At 35.6% G+C, this 22,328-nt stretch overlaps 1 protein-coding gene across 14 annotated transcripts in view; it reads right to left on the reverse strand.

The window, feature by feature from the left end:
• Positions 1–22,328, reverse strand: part of Cask (calcium/calmodulin dependent serine protein kinase) — a 379,314-nt gene that overhangs the window by 114,114 nt on the left and 242,872 nt on the right. For all 14 annotated transcript variants that reach the window (XM_013151957.3, XM_003469430.5, XM_013151955.3 and 11 more), the window contains 3 exons: positions 14,480–14,582; positions 8,697–8,872; positions 1,596–1,718 (listed from right to left, as the gene is read on the reverse strand). In XM_013151957.3, the coding sequence (XP_013007411.1) occupies positions 1,596–1,718; positions 8,697–8,872; positions 14,480–14,582 (402 nt within the window). The remainder of the gene's footprint in view (positions 1–1,595; positions 1,719–8,696; positions 8,873–14,479; positions 14,583–22,328) is intronic.

The raw sequence follows: 22,328 nt of genomic DNA on the forward strand, positions 1-22,328 counted from the left end.
GTGTTCTAGGAAAAGGGGATGACTAACACAGAGGGGCCAAGTCATGAATATGCTTGTAGTCTGAGGCTAATATGTTGGGAAGTGAGTGAGAGAAGCGACAAGTAGAAAGAAGTGAAATCAGAAAACTCTCAGGGAATCAAGCTATATAGCAGATTAAGAAAAAATACTTCAGGTGAGAGACCTGGATTCAAGAGTCAGGGGTATGCAGACCGCATTTAAACTCAAGAAAACTAGATGATGTCTCTAAGGGCCTGAGAGAAGATGGAGAAAGAGGAATAGGGAATGAGGCCAGTGGTCCTTCAATGTCAAGAAATGGGTGAGGAGGCAAGAAGACAAATCAGCAAGATCCAAGGAGGTGCAGCCAGAGCGCAGACAGGAAACCAGGAGAGCAGATGTCATGGAAGCCAAGGAAAGACAAGTGTTTCAGGAGGATGGATGTCGAATGTCGCTGAGAGGCCACAAAGGACAAGCTCTGGGATCTGACCACTGGAATTAACAATGTAAAGGTCAGTAATGATCTGACAAGAGCTGGATTTTTTTGTTTGTTTTGTATTGTTTTTGTGATGCCGGGGTAGAAACCAGAGCCTCATGTATGTTGGGCAAGGGCTGTACCATGGAGCTACAGTCCTAGCTTGAAAAGAGGTACTTTATTGGAGTTGGTTGTGATCATGACGCAGGTAGGTTTAAGAAAAAATAATGGGAGAAATAAGTACAGAGACTCTATGAGTTTTGGTGTTTAGACAAAACAGAATAAGGACAGAAGCCAGAGAGGGTTGTAGGATCAAGAGATGGTATAGGTGAATATGTACACAAATAAGTAATAAAACTAAATTATAGCATATTAGATCCAAAACAGACAGAAAACTGATGACTAAGGAAAGAAGAAAAGTGCTGGAATAATGTCACTGAGTGACTGAAAGTGACAGAATCTAGTATATAAATGTTAGGGTGGTGGACAGACTATATTAAAATCTTGGTTCCAACACTGACAACTTCTATAACTTGGGGTAAGACGTTTTTCTTGGTGGGGGGGGGGCAAAATTATTAACTTCTTAGAACATTAGTTTTCTCATCAATAAAGTGAAAATCTTGGAATTACTCAACTGTATAATGTTTTAATTAAACAGTACTACTTCATTTTTGCCTCAAGTTATAGGTTTTCTTAATATTCACTTGAAAGATGGAAGGAACATAAGATTTTCTAACAGGTGCCTTTTCCCAAAGACCATAAATTTATAACTAGCATTTACTGGAAAATAATAAAAGTGCATGATTCCACTGAAAATCATTAATTAATTTATTACAATATAGTATTATTTTAGCAGTTCATACTGCCTCTTTGAAACATGTGTTGGCAGAGAACAAACAGGCCTTCCTTTCATATTCTGTCTTTATCTGCTCTTGTACTTGTTTGATGGCTGCATGCCACTAAAACATTTGCAGATGATGTGTAGGAACAGAAAATAAGATGATAAAAACTAAAGAAAAATGGTCAGAAAAAAGATAAGGGGAAAAGAGTCACCTCATAGAACAATACACTGTGGTCACTGGGATTGTTCAAATCAGTATGGATGGCGACCTACGGGCTCACATACCTTAAGCCATGGGTGATTGAGTGCTTCATACACAGTGATCCTCTCTGCTGGATCCAGCATCAGCATGCGACGTACTAGGTCTTTGGCACTTTCAGAGATATGGCTCCACTGCCTTGGATTCATCTGAGAAGAAAAGGAAAATTACATAGTTACAATCAGTGAGAAATTAATATTTATTATTACTTTTTAATATTCCTGTACTGCTTCAGTGTCAATAAAATTCTCACAGCAAAGAACAGAAATCTGTTTCTAAACAGCTTTCTTTCTGAAAAAGAAAAAGACAAACACAATTCTTTGCTATTTCTTATGAGAATTTGTATCAGTGATTATTCCATGCATGCTCTCGCTATCGTATTGTTGTATTTTCAGTAATTAAAGGATATAATTCTCATGACCCAGTTGCTATCTTTAGATATTTTAGCTAAGGAAACTAGGATATCTTAATCCAGAAAGGACTAAAATAAAACTTAAAATTTAAAAATTAAAGAAAATTTTTAAAAATGTTCAAAACATTGGGATCAGTAATTGTGAAGATATAAATAATCATTAACAGGATATTTTGTTTAGAGTATATAAATTTCATTATTTAGGAAAAGATACTATTACTATAACTGTACAAAATAATTCACTTATATACTGTCCTCAGTGAAGTTACTTTTATCTTTTAGAGATGCAACAACTGAACAACAAGGTAAACTAAAATCAAACAAAAACCAATATGAGTTGTCTGAAAGACCTCTGAGAGATAGTAAGAGTCTGCAAACAAAAAGCTGGAAGGCTCCTAGGAAAGGGGACATGGCTGAGATCAGAAATCAGAAAAAAATCCAGAGTGCTTAGGGTGACAGGAGGCAGGGATGGAGTAGGGCCTCAGTCCCTATTCAGCATCAAAAAGCTGCGGGATTGGAAGAGCTGATGGGAGCTGCCTGATGCCATGAACTTCAAGCAAATGTCATGGCGTTTTTTCCTTCTTTTCTTGCTCTTGAGATTGAACCCAGGTCCCCATCTATGCGACACAAATGCTCTACTACTGAGATACAAGGCCAGCCCAATGTCCTGCCTTTAACCAGCAGAGATCTGGTTAAAGAGATGTATGTTACCTTCTAAGGGAGAAAGATGGAGGATAAACTCAACAACAATTTAAAGCCAAATGAAATCACAGTACTTGTCTCAAAGCACAAAGGACTTAACTCCAATTGGCTGTGGGATACTTAGATAGACACTTAGCTCTAGCTAAGGTGAGGCATTGTGATTCTACCAGTAGATGAGGAAGGAAAAGTGTCTCCATATTAAGGATAACTTTTAAAATTGTGGGCTGTTTTATTTTCTTTTCCAAATAGGTAGAATTCCAAATAGCAGTTACTTTTGTCAAATCCCATGAGGGTGAATGTCATGAGATCGTGTGAATATTGTCATCATGTTGGAAGTGTAGTCAACTGACCAACTTGGAATAAGGAGGTGAGTAACTAGACAGGACTTGATAGTCTCCCCCTTCCCCATCTTGGGATTGATGTACATTTTTTTTTACTGGAACCCCAAATTGAGTCTTTAATAGGGCCTGTGCTACAGCCCTGTGTACAGAGATGGGAGCCCTCTCAGGTTAAAACCTAAGAAGTGTCTGGAAGTGCTGCTTATGTAGCAGCCCTGCAGGCCTGTTTCAGTGAGGGTGAGGGCTGAAACCAAGGAATCTTCTGGAAGGCTTGCTGTGAATGTTGGGTATGCAAATAAGGGGCCCGGTTCCCTCCTTTCCTGGTGTGGATGTGGTTCTGAAAGTCTTAATAATTTATCTTTGGCAAAGGGACTGAGAAATCATCTAGAGATGATGGCAAGATTTCTGAAATAAGTTTCTAAGGATACTCCCCTGTCTTATTTACGAGGAAGTCCAATACAGGGCTTTCTGTTCCTAGTAGATAAAATTAATTTGGGAGGTCAAGTATACAAAGGGGCAAAAATGGGACTATAAAACAATCCCATTTAAGTAATTTAGAACTTTATTGTGTAGATACCACTTGGATGCCTGTGACAATGGTATGAGATGCCCCTGCATCTTATATATACATATATATTATAGATAGGGAAATTTATTTTTATCCTTTATAAAAAAGAATTTTAATTGAGTTTAAGTGTTGGTATATATTTCAGTTAAATGGTAGTCTCTGACATTTATCTTAAAATGAGAATAAGAAGTCAAATTAAAATCATTTTAAGAGCTGCAGCAGCTTATAATTCAAAGACATCGTATTTAAAAGACGTCATCTAATTCTTCTTGAAAATATTCATTAAGATAGATCAATGATTTTATTAACAGTACTTTTGTGAAGAGCTACCAGGGTCATGAAATGATTGTTTTTAAGATCTGGTTTAAAATAATCTAGTAGTATATAGAATACAAATATGCAAATTTGCAAAAGGGAAAGGGACCAAGAGATGGAAGAGAGAAAGGAGAAGGGAAAGGAATAAAAAAAATAAAGAAAGAACATTTTATTGTTTCTAAAAATAAAATAAAATGGTAAATAACTTATTTTATTTGTTTCCTTTGGGTTTTTGAGACAGGGTCTCACTCTTTTGTTCAAGCTGACCTTGAACTCACTATATAGTCCCAGGCTGGCCTGAAAGTCATACTGATCCTCTCGCTTCAGCCTCCCAAATAATAGGATTACACACATGTGCCCTACACTCAGCTAAGAAAAAGAATTTGCATAATGTAACCATTTGCAATTTATATCATATCTTAGGTAAATTGAAATCCACATTTAAATTGTAATATAATGCTTTGAAGATGATGTCAACAATAAATTCTAAGACTGCCCTACAAATTAAATTTAAAAAACAAGATTGGTTGTATATATTAACTATTGAGGTTAGGGTTCTCTACTTTTTTTCCCCAGTACTGGAGACTGAACTCAGGGCATCTGCATTGAGCTGTATCCTTAGACATTTTTTATGTTTTACTTTTTTGGTACCAGGTTTCGAGCTCATGACCTGGCACCTGCCAGGCAGCCAGTTATGCCACTGAGCTAAATCCCTGACCTTTTATTTGTATTTTTGAGACACTGTCTTGCTCAGATGCTAAATTGCCCAGGCTGAGCAACTGAACTTACAATCCTCCTGCCTCAGCCTCCCAGAGTGCTAGGATTATAGGCATGTATCATCATGCTTGGCTTCTCCACTCTGTTTGCTTTAAAAATTTCTATGATAAAAAAGTAACAATAAGTATTGACAGAATTATATCACAGTATATGTAAAAGAACCATGATGCTCATTATAGGTTGCAGAAATGGATTATACTTTAAGTTGTTGAAAACCCAGGCCCTTTGTAAGGAAAGACACAACTAAGAAGAGAGATTAGCCAAATAAAACAGTAAGTTTCTGAACTAGGTATGGAAATTATGACATAGTTGCCACCATCTATCTAAGTTACTATAATATAGTCTTTATTTGGAAAAGGGAATTTTAAACTAATTTAATTTTTGGACACTGTGAATAGTCTTAAGACAAGACACTACTGGAGTGAGGCACACTGGCTTGGTAACCAGGAGGTTTAGCAACTAAACAACCACAAAGGAAGAATTCTGTTGTTAGCAAATGCTTCTACCTCAAAAAGACAGGTGTGAGATTTTAACATATGATACCTATATCATAAGTTGCTGAGGGGATTAAATGAGTTAATGTAAGTAAAATGCTTACTTCACAGAGGAAGAAATATGAATGATCAACAAATATATGAAAAGTGCTAAACATTTCTGGCCATTAGAGAAATACAAATTGAAACAACCTCAAGACTCTATTTTAGCCTAGAAAGAATGGCAGTCATTAAGAAATCAGGGGGGCTGGGGATTTAGCTCAGTGGCATAAGCGCCTGCCTTGCAAGCAGGCAGTCGTGAGTTCAATCCCCGGTACTGATAAAAAGGAAAAAGACCAAAAAAAAAAAAAAAATCAAATGATAACAAATACTGGCATGGCTGTGGTGAAAAGGACCCTCCCTCATTGTTGGTGGGAATGTAAATTAGTACAACCATGATGTGAATCAGAATGGAGATTTTTCAAAGAACTGAAATTGAAATTCCGTATGACCCAGCTATCTCTCTGCTAGGTATCTTCTTCAAAGAGTTTAAATCATCAAACTATAGTGATACGTGCATACCAATGTTTATAGCAGCACATTTGATAATAGCTTAATCCTAAAAGCAGCCTGTATACCCATCAACAGATGAGAGGATAAAGAAAATGTGGTATCTATATACAATGGAATACTACTCAGCTATAAAGAATGATATGCTTGAGATATTTGTAGGGAAATGGATGCACGTAGAAAATACCTTGAGTGAAATAAAACAGACTCAAGCTTAAATACCGTATGGTATCTCTCATTTGAGTGTGGCAAGGCACAATAAAAGACAATGAAGGATAGATAGAAGGGGATAAGTGGGTGGACTGATCTCTTGCAACAGGGAAGAGGACCAAAGGAACAAGGGTAAGGGGTGAGGAGGAGGGAAAGAGGAAGTAAGAATAAAAATGTACTGTGTACAGGAAGCTAATAACCTCAATTAATTTAAACATTATTGAGTTAAGATTAATATCTGCAAAAATGAAAATTGGTGGGCTGCTTCTGGCTTGTAGAGGGCCAGCCCCAAGCCTCTCTCCATGAGTCAATGCCATTCCCAGACTGCAGAGGGAGAGAACCAGGCCCCATGGAAGGAGATCCCCACACAGATTTCAGCGCCACGCATGGGCTGCTGCCAGCTTGGGGACAGTCAGACCCAGCCTCTCTCTGAGTCAGTGACATTTGTGGACTGCGGAGGTAGAGAACCATGACCTATGAGGAGGAGATCCCCCTCCCACAAAACTATATTATTTTCATTGTTTTTTCTTTTGGGTTTGGGTTTATTCTCTTTTGTCTTGTTTATGTTAACCCTGATGGCATGAGCAGCTATTTGAAAGATAGCAAGACATGTTATGGAAGCCATTATGTATTTACTACTGGCTTGTTTTGAGGTTCTTTATTGCGTTCATTGTTTTGTTTTTATTGTTTGTATTCTATCACTTATTCTGGTTTATTTTGATTGACTTTATTCTGTTTTATTTTCCTTGTTTTTTTTTCCTCTCTTAAAATAAAAAGGAAATTGGGATAGGGGAGCTGGAGGAGAAAAAGGGGAAGGGGATTAAAAAAACTGTAGTATATGAATGCAACCATTCTCCAAGATGACTATAAACTGCTTGTACTGCAAACATGTATTAATAAAATACAAATAAAAAAATAAGTGCTTAGAGTAGTTTCTGGTAATACTAGGTGCTAAGTTTCAGTTAACTACCATTACTGCTAGTATTATTATTATGCGGATGAATTACTAATCGTGGTTTTTTTCATGTATGTTAGTCATCTGCGACCTCATTGGATTTGGCAGAATTTATCCACAAAGCCCAGGATGTGGAATCCTGATAACCACTCACAATTTCCAGGGATTTGAAGGGGATGTTTAACTATAAGCAATTTCCTGAGGCATTTAGTTACTTTCAAAATATTGATTTTATAGCTCAGTGGTCAACTGACTCTAGAAAAAAAAATCTACACTTGAAACATCCTTCTCTATTAGAGTTTTGACATATCTTACACTGAACAAAACAAAACAAACTAATAACCTGGTCTGTACTTATGAGTTGACGGTGCGCAAAACAAGGTCTACAATATTTTCACTTACACAAGCTTTTATTATGGCTTAAAAGGATAAGGCTGCAATTCTGAAACTATTTTGCTTTGGCTGGCCTCCCCTCCTTTCCCTCTCCTTCCTTTTTGTAAAGTTCCATAAAACTCTAACATGGCTGAGGAACTGAAAAGAAAACTTTGGAGCCTCACAGTTTGAGAATCTTGTGTTACATCAATCTAAATTTCTGTAATCATGGGAGGAAAAATAATTTCCCCAACAGACACTGCCCTGACCTGATAGGCAGATACCCCCTTCTTCCTCTGTCCAGCCCCCCTAATCCCTGTCAGCTGTATGCGGTGGTACAGAGCAAAAAAAAAAAAAAAGCCTTAAAAGATCAATTTGCATGTTTATATCTAGTAATCTATGCAACTCTCGAAGATAACAATATATAATATTACAACCACTGTTATATACCTATCTCATTTTGAAAGTGTGTATTGTTATTGCTTTGGGTTTTTTTGTTGTTCTTATAGTTGTTGCTTGTATGTCTCTTGTTTTTTATTTTCTGCTTTTTTCTCTTCAAAAAAAAAGAGCTGGGGTAGTGAAATCAACCTTCCACTTACTTTCTTTCTAAAAGTTTTTAGGACTTTTTGATATAGCCATTCACAATGTCAGTAATGTCTTAAAGGTTTTCATAATGAAAGTAATAACTCAATATTCACAATTTGTGACAGTATCTGAGATTTCTGATGCACAGTGACCAAAGAAGAATTGTTTAGTCATATCAAAATGCTACTAAAGGGTTTAAGTCACATGAAAATGCTTCTGAGTTATGTTATGAAGTATAGTTATAATACTCACAATTTCAGTGTATCCTGGAATGTAAATGACAAAAGTTCTGGTTGTGATACTACTAAGTTTTTGTTGGTTTATCGAACAGAATGCTTTGTACTCTCATTATTTGATTGTCTATCTACTTTTTATGCTTTGATATTGTAACTTGAACAACTATTTCTAAGATGACAATATACAATTTATTAACTAGTGATTTCTTAGTGTTTTTTTGAAATTCTGTAATATTTCTACTCTTTTTTCTGTTTTGCTTTGTTTCTCTAAATAAAAAGTTTTGAGTGTGCTGGCATGAATTTAAAGTTAAAGAATGACTAAAAGTACTTGGATGATATTTTACCTTTCCAAATTAAGCTAAACACTTTAAAAGTAAAAGCCTTGTCTCAATTATATAAAAAATGGTCACATAAGTTTTCCTCATCTGGATGATACTTCCGCGCACAACACCCGACAAAACTTACTTCTTCCTTTTCAGGCTACTGGGTCCACTCTGTAAACAGAGAGCTTTCTTCTGATTGTGCACTAGTGAGCAGAGACAGATGCTAACTTTAAAACACACTTCATGATAATTTGATCTTAGTGGAAAAGTAAAATGATCAGATTATATTACCTTATATTTTCCTTTAATGATGCCTTCAAACAATCTTTCCTTGGTTCCGTAAAAAGGCAAACAACCACTGAGCAGGATGAAAAGGATCACGCCGCAACCCCAGACGTCCACAGGCTTTCCATAAGGCTCTCTTTTGACCACTTCTGGGGCCATAAAGTGAGGTGTTCCAACACGCCCTACGTTTAAAACAGTGATAGCATCAAGGTAAACTTTATATAAAATGAGGCTTTCCACTTGAAAACTGAAAATAATAGAACAACAATCTGAACAAAGATCAGATATATTTCTCTATTTCTCCTCATTAAATGAAGTTAATAGAAGGAAAAAATGATTTTGGAATCACCTCTTGAAATTTTCAAGTCAGGGATAGGACCCTGGTATTCCCTCTGGAAGTCTGCATGCTCTATCGTAGGGATCCCTGTATTTCTTGCTTCACAAAGAAGTTTAAATTTTCTAATTTGGAGCAGGGGCAGGTATAAGAGTTAGCAGGCAGAGGCTGTAACCATCCCAGGAAAGAGGCAGAGTCAGGGACAGAGAGGGCAGGAGAGAGAAAAAGTCCATAGTAAAAATGTAAATTTGGACTGCCAGTGGAAATTCCTGAAGAAGCCTATGCAGAAAACTTTTATTTGGAATATTAATTTGAATCTGCAATCCTAGTAAGTTGATTTTATGAGTTGATAGAAGCAATTAATAGTTGTTATTATTTTTTATCGGTACCAGGGAAGGCTATTTTGTTAGAATAGAAATTTTTAGTTTCCTCCTAAGATTAATGTTTGAAGAGAATGAGCAAATAAATGACATCCACCAAAGTAAAACCACGAAGCTCCTCTTGTTCAATCCTTTTGACCTCTGTCTTTCTTTCCCCCTCATAAAAAACTAGCTTTTTGGAAGGAATCTCATAGAAGTTATTTACACATTAATATCGATCTTTAACTCAGTATTCCAAAGGGAGTATTTTTTCCTGTTATGAAATGAAAAGCATGTACCCTGTAGGGAAATTACTGTGGGACAGGGCACTGTCCACTAGACTTGGCAGTACTTCTAGCTGTTTGCAGGCCCAGCCCTCTTCCTTCCTTCCATTTTCTGGTCTGTCTATTATCATACTGAATCCGAGATAATTTTTACTTTGAAAATTGCGCAATACTTTAATGTTTATAGCTCAGAATTGTGGTTCAGAGTTTAAAAAGAACTTAAGAGATCTACTGTTCCAGCTACAGAGGATATATCATCAAGGTCTGTCAAGGGTTATTAAGTTAGTGGAAACAGAAAATCATAGAGCAGGTCTTACTTAGCTCCCATGTTGAGGATGTACTGTTGCTGTAGATCATTATGGTTCCCTTGCCTGCCCCCAAAATAGAGGACAGTAAGTTTAGAGTTTCAATAGTAAAAATATCTTCATTTAAAATGTGCAGTAGATCAGTGCAAACTATGCACTGATTAGAAGCACTTGGCTAGAGAAATATTTTTATTTCTGGATTGCCCTATTTTGCCTTTTCAAGTAGCATAAAGAAGCTGAAGAGATGAGAGCTATGTCACTTACTTCATTAGCAGCTTGGACAGAGAGACAGGGAAGGGCCCTTAGAAAATAAGCCTTGTTCTCATGGACAGGAACCTGGCAGGAGTGGGGACAAGCAGGGTAAGAGCTCAGGGTACCACTCAAGAGTACTGGTACACCACCACCATCATGTATCTGCTGAGGGTTCAGATGAGCCTTTGAAACGCAACTTGATTCCTACAACTTCCCACACTAGAAAAAGCCAGATGACTCAAAACGGGAGCCTCACCCAGCAAGTAATCAGAACCACCATGGCTACCATAAGAATGTTCTCTCCATTTGTCCGGACTGAAGACTGTCCAGTTTTAGGAAATGAGTGCTCGTTCTTGGGGAAGATGTATGTCTTTAGGTTCAAGACTTAGAGATGATGGAAATATCATGGTGGAAAAAAATATACAGAAATGCTCCTTTTCTTTCAAATACATCAGCAGAATGTGAAAAGGACTGGCGTTAATCTTTAAATACACTGACTTTACCAAACTCCTTGTTTTGCTGTTGTTTTCCTTTGTTTGACCACTTGACTTTATGACTTTGACCACAAAATTCTAAGAACAGGAAACGAATCACTCAACCAAATTAAATGTCACTGTTTGTGAAATACTCTATGTATTTAAATCTTATATTCTGACAGTATCATAAAATCTTCCTACCTGGAACTCTAGGAAAGGATTTGTTCTGAATACCTACACTTTCAATACTTTTAGGATTTAAAGCTTGACATATATAACCCTTTTTACTTTAATAATTTTATAAGGGCATCTTTCTACAATTTTCTGACTTCTTTTACACAGGATGCTGCATAGAATGTAAACTTTTTTTGATTACTCAGGTTATCACTTTTGATGTCAATTAAAGAACATGCTGAGGAACAGAAAGCACTGTCAGGACTTCAAAGGTATGTAAGTGTGCTCTCTTTAGTATTAAAAGGCTGTTGTGTTTTCCAAGTTTTGGGTTTGTGCTTTTACATTTATAACTATAAATTTATATAAAAAATATATTTATATATAAATGTAAGTATATATAAATATATTTATATATTTGGGTTTGTGATAGTTTTTGGTCAGGCCTTCATTTCTTTTCTCTTACTGTGACTACTCCAGTACTGGCTTCTCCTAATTTGTTCTTTATAATCTGCCATTGAACGGAAACTGACTACCAACCACTTTCTTTAATTTCATAGCAATTTCTTAAGTAGCTCCTAGACACCACGGCGGGCACTGTAGACATATGAGAAATAAGCCCTGGTTTCCTACTTCTTACAAATCTCGTTCTTTGCTATGATTATAAATACCTGTGTCAAATTGTACATGGAGGTACACGGCCCAGATAGTTTTGGTAATATGGAGGAAAAGGAAGAGATGTTAGAGTTACCTAACTCAATGGTTAAGATCACCCTGTTTTTAAGAGGACACAATTGTTAGATCAGCCTTAAAGAATAGGAGGGATTAACATGACAAGCTAAATGATAAAAAATATTTCATTTTTTAAACTTTTTTTTTTTGAGACAGGGTCTCACTCTATAGTTCAGGCTGGCCTTGAACTCAATGTGATCCTTTTGGCTCAGCCTGCCTAGTGCTGGGATTACAGGCATGTGCCACAACATCTGACTCAAAAAGTATTTCATTCAGAAAGGACTAGAAGGTGGAAGTTATGAAGGAACTGAATCTGCATTTTTAAGACAAATTTTCTTCTATGGAAGAGAGAGTCTTGAGATGCTCAACTGAGAGGACCACAAGTGGGGTTTTAAAGATGGGAACAGGCTTGTTGTCATTATAATTATATTTTTGGGTCCAAATTATATTCTGGATACATGAGTTCTCCAAATGGCTGGGTTTCACATAGGGACAACATAAATATATTTAATTTTTAAAATTTTTATGGGACATATAAAGCAGAGAACCTTTTTCTATGTGGAAGACTGCATGATCAAAGATTCCAACTGACAGGAGAACAGCTTTGTGTTGCAAAGGTGATAAATACTAACAAAATTTCAAAAGCACCTTAAATAGAAAGAAAGCTTTTTCTAAGGGAAATCATTTATCCTTTATTTACTCATAGTGTATTTTTTAAAAACTTACAATAATTTTAAAAATTATTTTAAAATAATTTCAGTAATTATTTCAAGAATATAAGGAAAACTATGTTAAAAATAACAATATTTTGACTACCATAATGTTTTAGAGAGAATTATAAATTTTGAATAACTGATACACTCACAGTCCCAAATTAGCTGTAAAGTACAATTTAAGGGGCGAGTATATGGACTTCAGGAAAATAGCTTCATATAGATAAAATTTCCAAGTAAAACTAATGAATCTACTTTTGCCCATTTAATCAAGAATGCAAAATAAAACATAGTGTCTATGACATTAAGAATACTAACAGGACACAGATCCAGAGTCACAAAAGTGAAATCATTATATATGGCCACCATATAACATACAAAAGGATTCATTTCATTTTAACTGATGTCATCTCATTAACCTTGGGGATCAGAATTTATGTATTATCATTGTACAGTATTACCACAGAGGTGATCTGCACAAATACCAGATTGAGAGACTTGGTTTAATAGCAAAGTTTATTTAGAAAAAATAATGTAGGATTTTTAGTTGATTACAAGATCAATATGAGCTAGCAGTGCTATGTGGTTGTTCAAACAACTAACACAATTTAAGGAGTCTGACGAAATGTTAGACCCAGGAAAAAAGAAGTGTTGGCTCAATGCTATTTTGTAGCAGACCAACTGGACCTCTAGTTATGGTGTTCAGTTACGGTGCTGCCCTTTGTGGAGGACAATGAAGAGATATGAAACCAGTTTCTATGAGGAATAGCTATATTAACCTAGGGAACTAAACTTAGATAATACTCAGGGGGAGATGGTAGCTGCCTTCAGACAGCTGAAGGCTACTATTTGGAAGGATGAAAATTGTTTAGAATGATTTCAAAAGTCAGAATTAGGGGCACTGTATGGAAGACAGATTTCTGTTCAATATAAGGACAAAGTTTTCAATACTGTATTTAAGGAGTTCTCCAAAAATGAAATGAACTGTCTTGGAGCATAATGAATTCTTTGCCATTGGAGAAATTAAACCAGAACTGAACCCTTTGTTGACAATATTAAGGAAGAATTCAATCAGTGGTTATAAGACTGAAGAGGTTGAGTTCCTTGGCGTCCTGGGAATCAATGATGCTATGATTAAACCATTACTACCTTTCAATAATTTACAAAAAGTTTTAAATTAGTAAAAAAAGGAGCATTATTTTAAAATATACTTGACATAGCTTTTCATATTATCAGAAATTAACTGGAAAAACAATGTAGAAACTAGAAGAAAACAAACATAATTTAATTTTAGAAGGTAATGGTGATGAAGAATGATTTAAGGAATGTAACTTCAATGTATGGCTTATTTTTCAGAAGATAGTTTATGTTATTAGTATGTGATGATCTGGCTGTAATCGAGTAAGCTGAATGAATGAAATATCCAGTGTAAGAGATTATTATTTTGATATTTATAATTTGTCAGGTATTTGAATTTAACATAAACCGTCTTGAAGGATGACAACTTTAAAAGGTTCTGTTGATATTTTTCCTTTTGTGAGGACTGGCAGTACTTGGAAAAGCAAAAACATTCCCTCAAAGACTGATAGTGTGAAGAATGGAGAATTGTATAATTTGTAAAACTAAGAAGTAGAACTAAAAACAGGGCAGCATTTTGAGCTGAAGTGTATTGAAAGCAACAAATAAAAATCCAAATACTTGATCTGTAATTAGTACCCCTTTGTACACTGGTGACGAAACTTTCTATTTTAACTGTTTTCCCTTTTATTCTGGCATGGAGTTCTTAAATCACATTTTGTTGTGATTAATAATAAAACCAGCTTGTATTCACATCTGCTTGCTCTTTGCAAATATATAGGCTGATGGTATGAGCAAGATTCTGTGATAAATAGAAAAAGAAAAATAGTATAAATTTAAAAGTGACCATAGATGCGAACCTGAAAGTGGCTAATCCGCACATTCTAGATTTGATTTCCTTCAGCTGCTGCAAGTGTAAAAGCTTCTAAACACATTGCATTCAAAACTATGTGATGGTACTTTTTTGGGGATGGGACGGAATGTAGTATGAAACACCAAGGATGGGATCATATTTAGTTTGAAATTTTCACACCAACCTAAAAGTGACCAGATTTTGGAGGATATATTTTTAAAAAATGGACTTACCTCCAGCTACAAGTCCAGATTCTCCTAATTGAATAGCTACCCCAAAGCCCCCAAGTTTAACAGGTGCTGAGTTTTCTTTTGAGGCAAGAAGAACACAGTGGGGCTGAAAAAGAAAAACAGATGGACAGAGAGAGCAAAAATACAAAGATAAAGATTAATTGAAGATGAACAATGCAATTTACGCAAAACTGAGTAACATGACAACATAGTAATACCTTAAAGATTCTGAATTATTTTGTATGCTTGAATTATTTGTCCTATCATCATTTATAGCTGATTTCTCTAAATATTTACCTATTTTAGCCAATACTTTGGGAATTATTTTATTCTAAGGTTAGAGTACCATGCTAAGAATTATTTGGAAAGCATGAATGTTCAAGAAACACAGAGATGTTTTCTGTCTTTTTTATGCAATATTCTTTCTTTGGCTGTCAGTCTTGGCTTGTTTTAGGAAAAATGTTATCCCTGTAAAAATGTCTCTTGAAATCTCTTACTTGACCTACAGAACTACTATACCTTGGTCCTTAGGGACTGGGCTGCTGATGGTCCTTTCTTTGTCTATCTACCCTTATTCTTTCCTTTATTTGTTTCACCTCTAAGAGGAGAACCAAATGGATGTTTGGACTTAGTGACTTTAATTGAGCCTTGTTCCCTGGAAATTTGACGTTTTCCCCAGATTTACCTCTTTTCTGGACCTGCCTTTCCTCTCTCGGTGTGGGAGGGAAAGGAAGAGAAGGGAGAAGAAAGACCACTTGGCCTGCCACTCATCCAGGGTAAGACATCTTACTCAAGAAACAGCCTTATTTATTTATTTTTGGTACCGGGGATCGAACTCATGACCATGTGCTTGCCAGGCAGGCACTTGTGCTGCAGAGCTAAATCCTCAGCCCCTGAGCAGCCTTATTTGATCAGTTTCCTACTGCTAAGTAGCATATGTGCTTTGTACTAATAATTATTTCTGGAAGCTTGTTGGAGCTGGTGTTAGAAAAAAATGTAATTGTGGGGACCTCTAGTCTCTGTTCAAATCTTGTGCTCCCTAGTTTGACAAATGCTACACCAGATATGCTTTCAAAATATGGGCTGGTAAAAAAGACGAGCTTCTTTAGACACAGAGGACAGATACATTTTTTATTTACTCTTATATATGTTCTCATTCATAAAACGACACATTTTTAGTTCAGTTTTGACTGACATGGTAGTTGGTACCATGATAGTGAAGAAAAATGTGTACTATATAACTGAGATAGGTATTTAATAATGATATATAGATACAGGGGAGATCCTTATTCTGCCCAGTTAGAGCATTAGGGTTCAACTTTAAAAGTTACTCTTGGGCTGGGGCTACAGCTCAGTGGCACAGCACCTGTCTGGCAAGCACAAGACACTGACTTTAATTCCCAGTACCGAAAAAAAGTTACTCTTGCAGTCCAAAGAAGTTCAAAGGCCTTTACAAAATTTAGCATGAAGAAAAATGAGCCCTCAAATATGAGAATGTATGTGGGCAAGAGCCAGAGAAAGAGAAGGAAACCAAGCGTCCAAATGAATGATGAGCGAACTATAGCATGACAAAGCAGCAAGAAGAGACTATGAGAATGCAAGCAGATCTGTATAGAAATAAATTCAGTTGGTTCAAGGAGAGCTCCACGACCACAGATTGAATATGAAAGCAATAGCCTTGTGACTTACTCAGTTTCTTGTGAGTGTAACATAATACCTGACATCCACAACTTAAAGGAGGGGAGGTTTATTCCATGGTTGGCTGGCTTCCAGGCAAAAACAGCATGGCAGAGAGGCTAGTTGGAGGAAAGCTGCTCTCACCATGGTGGCCAGGAAGCAGAGAGAGACGGCAGGGGCTGGTGAAGGAGATACACCATTCATCCCTGCCCCCACTTCCCTGACCAGGCCCCATCTCCTAACAGCACATGAGCTATAGTGCCCTCATGATCCAATCACCTTCTAAAGGCCTTGCCTCTGAGCACATGAGACTTCTGGGGGTCACACTTGATCTAAACCATAATACCTTAGTATGATGCTAGTGTGGGACACAGCAAATAAATATGCCTAGGAAAGGATGGGCAGGAGGAGGAAGAAGACGAAAAGAAGAGGAACAGGAGGAGGGGGAGGAGGAGAAGAAAATAGATCCAAATAGTGTCTTCTGCACATCCCTGTGGAAGTTCTTTTGGGAAGGAGAAGTAGAAACTTAACAGACCAGTTAGAAGGTCTCTGGGCAAAGAAAAATGGTGATATAGACCAGACTAGAGTGACAAAGGTGAAGAAGATAACAAGAAGTTATCAAATTCAGTAGTTTGAAGGCAAAGCTGACAGAAATTGCTGCTGGATTTTGCTAATGATATCCATACAGGATCAGTAAATATGTCCCTTGCTTACCTGTATTTCTGGCACATTGATAGTTAAGATTTTTTCATAGTGTTGGTGATTGAACCCAGGGCCTTGTGCATCTAGGCAAGTGCTCTATAACTGAGCTACACCTCCAGTCCGGTGGTTAAATCTAGAATCCTGATTAGATTCTGGTTTAATTTTAGCCTTATGCACTGATGTGTGGTGTGACTACTGTATCACTTCAGGAAAAACATGTTTGGTTGTCCTACTTTTAGAAACAGGATTCAGCAACAGGTTCAGGTGTTATCTTCTTGACCCACCACTATAAGATTCACGATCAACTTTTCACTGAATGATATGAGCAGCCAATGATACCTAGCTCCATAATTTGGGCTTCTCAAATGGAAGTTTTCCTTATCATTTTGTTATGAAAATTATTAAACAGAAATGATTAAAGCATCTACTTACCACCTAGATTCCACAATGTTGTGCTATATTTATCAAATAATTGTATATATTTGATAAATATAATTATCAAATATTTATCAAATATCTATCTATTCATTCCTCTATCATCATTCCATCTTACTTTTTACTATACTTCAACATATCATCAATATACAATATTGATTAAAATTCTTTCAGGTAAAAATTAGATACCATAAAACACATAAGAGGGTTTTACCATTAGAGGCTTTCAGTGAATTGCATACAACTATACACTCTGAATATTATCACCTGTTACCACCCTAGAAACCTCCCTCATTTGATTCACATTCAATCTCTGCTGCCATATTCGCAGCATATTAGCTGCTGCTTATTGGCAGGCTGCTATTCTGACATTTTTCACCATAGGTTTATTTTGCCTGTATTAGAATTTCATATGCACAAAACCATATAATATACACTTTTGCATGTACAGCTTTACTCAGCAGAGTGTTTCTGAGATACATGTATTTTGTTTAATCAGTAATTCATTTTTTTATTGCTGAGTAAATATCACCCTACTGTGCAAATTTATCAGTTTGTTCTGTGGATAGAAATTTGGACTATTCCTTGGTTTTTGATATTATGGCTAAAGGTACTATAAACTATTTCTAGAATAGCGAGTTGGTTTCTAGACAACTTCCAAAGGTAATAGATGAAGGTTCTGTTTTGTATTATCATGGACTTACAGACTTTAACATATTTGATGTATTTTAACTAATTGCTGCCTATTTTATTTTGGTGCTTAAATTGTTCCACTTTTGGATAGGAGGGACTCCTTTAAATCAGCTCTCATTTTTTTTAAGACTCTAGGAGTCTGCTGATATCCTTGGTTTCAAGCACCAGATGATGCCTCAGATCATTTTCTTTCTTTCTTTCTTTCTTTCTTTCTTTCTTTCTTTCTTTCTTTCTTTCTTTCTTTCTTTGAGACAGGGTCTCTCTATGTAGTGCAGGCTGGCCTCGAACTCACAACTCACTGCAATCTTCCTGCATGAGCCACCACATCTGGCTATTCTGTTCATTTCTTTAGTTTTTTTTGCTTTCTTCTTTTCTAGTGCTTGGGATTAAATCTAGGGCCTTGCATGTAGTAGGCAAGTGCTCTACCACTAAGCTGCATCCCCAGATCCTTATTCTGTTAATTTCTTATCCAGGTCTGGAATCAAGTCATTTCTCTAAGCAGCCCTGTTTCTTTTTAGTGGGAAAAGGTATTTAAATTCATATCATGGGTAGTAGGTATAGTACTGCTGCTGAGTTACTACTGATTTGATTTTTCTTTTTTTTTTTCTTTATCGGTACTGGGGATCGAACTCACGACCACCTGCTTGCAAGGCAGGTGCTTATGCCGCTGAGCTAAATCCCCAGCCCCCTGATTTGATTTTTCAGGGGACAGAAATAAAAATATATATTTTTAGAAGGAAAAAATAAATTACAAATCTATACTAATATTCTTCTTACTCAATTTTTAATTTGGCCAGTAATCTTGACACCTAATTATATTAATATAATTACTCATTTGCTTTGTCCATCAGTGTGTGCATAAGTATTAAAATAACAGCAGTTACATCACCAATAACAGGAACATTGTATTCTGTTTATAGTTTTGTTGTGGTTCCTTTTGTCCTTAGGATATTCTGTACTCTACCAAGCAAGCCCAGTCAAAATATTGTTTTATTATTGAGGAAAACAAGAATCCACGAGTCTATACTAATATAAATAAAAAAGGAAGTGAGTGCATAATGGAGAAGGAAAGGCTTTTTTTTAAAAGTAGAAGACAAATTAAATATAGAAAAAATACTGGAATTAAGAAAGTCATCAGTTGGTAGTTTTTAAAAAAATCATCCTGATTCAGGCAAGCATCATCAAAGACCTAACTAGTGGGTGAAAGTCTAAAGAATGCTAGGATATTTAATATCAAAGTATCACACCGAAGGACACCTACTCATTACAAAGTAGGAAAGAGTAATTTTACAGAGGAGAGACTGTATAGAAAATTATAAAGTTAACATTGCTAGCAATGGGACTAGCTGATAGCATGTGATTCCTCATGCAGTGCACTGAGAATTCAGCAATACTGCTGTGGTATTTCTGTCAAAACACGCAAACCTGATATAATTATGAGGAAACACTGGAGAAAGCCAAACAGAGGCATTCTAGAAAGTAACTGGCCTATGGTCTTCAAATACAGTTTTGGATTAAAAGTATTAAATGAAACTAAAGGAATATAAAATTAAATGCAATACATGATCTTGTTTTTATCTTTGCTGTAAAAGATATAAAAATATTCTTTCAGTGTTGAATTCTCTGATTTTTGATTATGGCACTGTGAGAATATAAAAGTTACTTGTTTTTCAGAGAGACAATGATGGATGAATAAAAAGACAGATGCATAAAGGGATACATCCTACATTTGTTAATTCAATTTCTTTCCCATTCTGGGTCTTTCCCCTTTTACTTTGGATCATGTTGAAGAAATCTGATGGAAAAGAAAATGTGTCCAACTGCTCCAGTTGAAAACTTCAGTTATTAAGGGTATTAAAATCAAGAGATAGAGCATTTTCAGGTATTGAACCATTGCTTAACCATATCACGCCCAAGAAAGATGCTGTCAAAATAATGTGATGCCATGAACATACAGAAATCCTTACAGTAAATGGAAAATTATTATATTTTAGATAGAGAAAGGCCTGTTATCCAACTCTAAGGTTACCTCATAAATATCTTTTTTTGTCGTGTCACAATAGTAGGTTGATAAACAAGCCATCAAATTTGTACTCAGTGGAGCAATTATCATGTACACAGGCTTAACATCTCCTGCAGCTAAGCTTTAAAGAGTTGGAGTACATTCCACTGTTATCTCTCAAGGCTCTTCAAAACTCAAAGTGGTTCCAATTTTAAGAGGGGTTTCTGCTAAAACAGATTTTTGTTTTTGAGACAGGCTTTTACTATGCAGTTCAGGCTCATCTTGAACTTACTGCAATCCTCCTACTTCAGCCTCTGGAGTGCTAGAATTGATTGCAGGCATGTGCCACCAAGCCAGGTCCAAAACAGATTTGTAATGAAAGAAAAACAGTGAAAATATGCACATCCTATGTCAATATAACCATCACTTCTGAGGTCTCTAGCAATCAGACCACTACCCAAGTTATTCAATAACCTGTAAGAATTAGGCAACTGAAAATATCTTGGAATTCCTGTAGAAACTTATGTTTAATATGCAATTAATCATATTAAGGAAGTAAAATTAAACTACATATAATTGTATGCAATATCACAGTCTTTCATCAGAATTTCCTAAAGAAACCATACATGTCAATTTGGAGACTGATGTATCAAATGTATTATACTTTAAAAACTTTGTATGTATTATTTATTTTGCATGTATACTTTTATTATATTTTTTATGGTAGACAAAGTACAAAGTAGATAACATCAACTCTAACATTCATTTAATATTTTATTGAAGTATTTTAATACTATTAACATATACTAAGTTAATGAAGGATCACAGTGCCATCAGATCCATGTGAATGAACAAAATTGAGGGCAAGTTTTTAAAACAATGTTGAAGTTATAAGGCAAGTTTTTTTGTTTAAGAGGCTAGCCTTCTACAGAATATAATTTATATATGGAAAGAATTAAGGAAAATGATTCACTGGAATTTCTTCAAATAATATCATGTTTATTAAGAATAGGTCACAGGAAAAATAAAACCATTCAAACTCATATTAATGCACATAATACTTCCTTCTTAGAGTGAAAATTAAAGAACTCCAAGTTTTATCGTTGGTTACATCAAGAAATACAAGATAAATTAGTAAGAACATTTCTACTTAAAATCCCAATTGATACAGAGAATGACATACCTCATTATTAATGTCCAATTCTCATTAAGTGGATTATTTTGGCAATTACATAGTGTTTGTGAAATACTGTAAACGTAGAAAAATTAGCACGCAAGAATTTATATTTCAAATGACTAAAAAGAGTTGGATTAGAGGAAGGAAAGAAAAGATGTGTGAACTGGAGTAGTTAAAAATTGAGCTATAGGCTTATTGGAAGACTAATTCAATAAGCAGACTTGTTAATAGTAACAGCATACTCTAAATTGGCTTATCTTTTAAGCAAAAGTGGCAGCAAAAAATCAGATTAAGTAAATAATTTAAAAATCCCACTGTAAAAGTAGAAAGAAAGCATAATTTCTATGCCATAATTTTTATTGCTTTTTATTAGTTTTGAGATACTTTCATCATATTCAATACGTGAACATAGAGGACTTCAAAGGCATAATAAATTAATGCTCTTCAAAAAAGAGAGAGAGAAGAGTAAGAGATTGAAAAGGATAAATGTGAAAAAATGTTAACATGGAATTAACATCTGAGTGAAAAGTATCTTTGTATCATACTTTTAGCTTTCTGATAAGCCTAAAATTACATATGAAAAACCCATCGTATTTCAAAGTCACTTAAAATAATTCTCCTCGTGATTATGTTTCCGTTTTGTAATGTAACAAGGTTCATTTGTTTTAATTAGATTTAGTTTGGTATTTTTTTTGTCTTTTTGAGACAGGGTCTCACTATGTAGTTCAGGCTGGCCTTGAGTTCACTTTGTAGCTCAGGCTGGTTTTCAATTTGCAATGATCCTGCTGCTTCAGCCTCCCAAGTGCTGGGATTACAGGTGTGAGCCACTATGCCCAGCTAGTTTGGTGTTTTAATTACAAAAACACTTGGCTATAGTTCCAAAGTCAAAACTGTAAATCAAATACCACTCAGAGCGGTCTAAATTTTGTCCTGTTCCCCTGCCTGCAATCTCTTTCTCCTCACTGGTAGCTATTTTCATTGATTATTGGCTTTTCCTTCAGTGGTAGGATATAAAAATAAGAAACATTTTTAGATATAAAAATACATATAAAATTTGAATTTTCTACATGATTTATAGATACAGAGGAGGTTCTCTTCAAGGGGCTTTTACTTTCTCAATGAAATAAAAGCAGTCATCGGGTGGGAGTGAGAAAGGAGAGGGGGCT

The sequence above is a fragment of the Cavia porcellus genome, unplaced genomic scaffold (genome assembly GCF_034190915.1).
Source record: "Cavia porcellus strain 051 isolate PalLab524CR breed Dunkin Hartley unplaced genomic scaffold, mCavPor4.1 scaffold_3, whole genome shotgun sequence".
NCBI classification, from domain to species: Eukaryota; Metazoa; Chordata; class Mammalia; order Rodentia; family Caviidae; genus Cavia; species Cavia porcellus.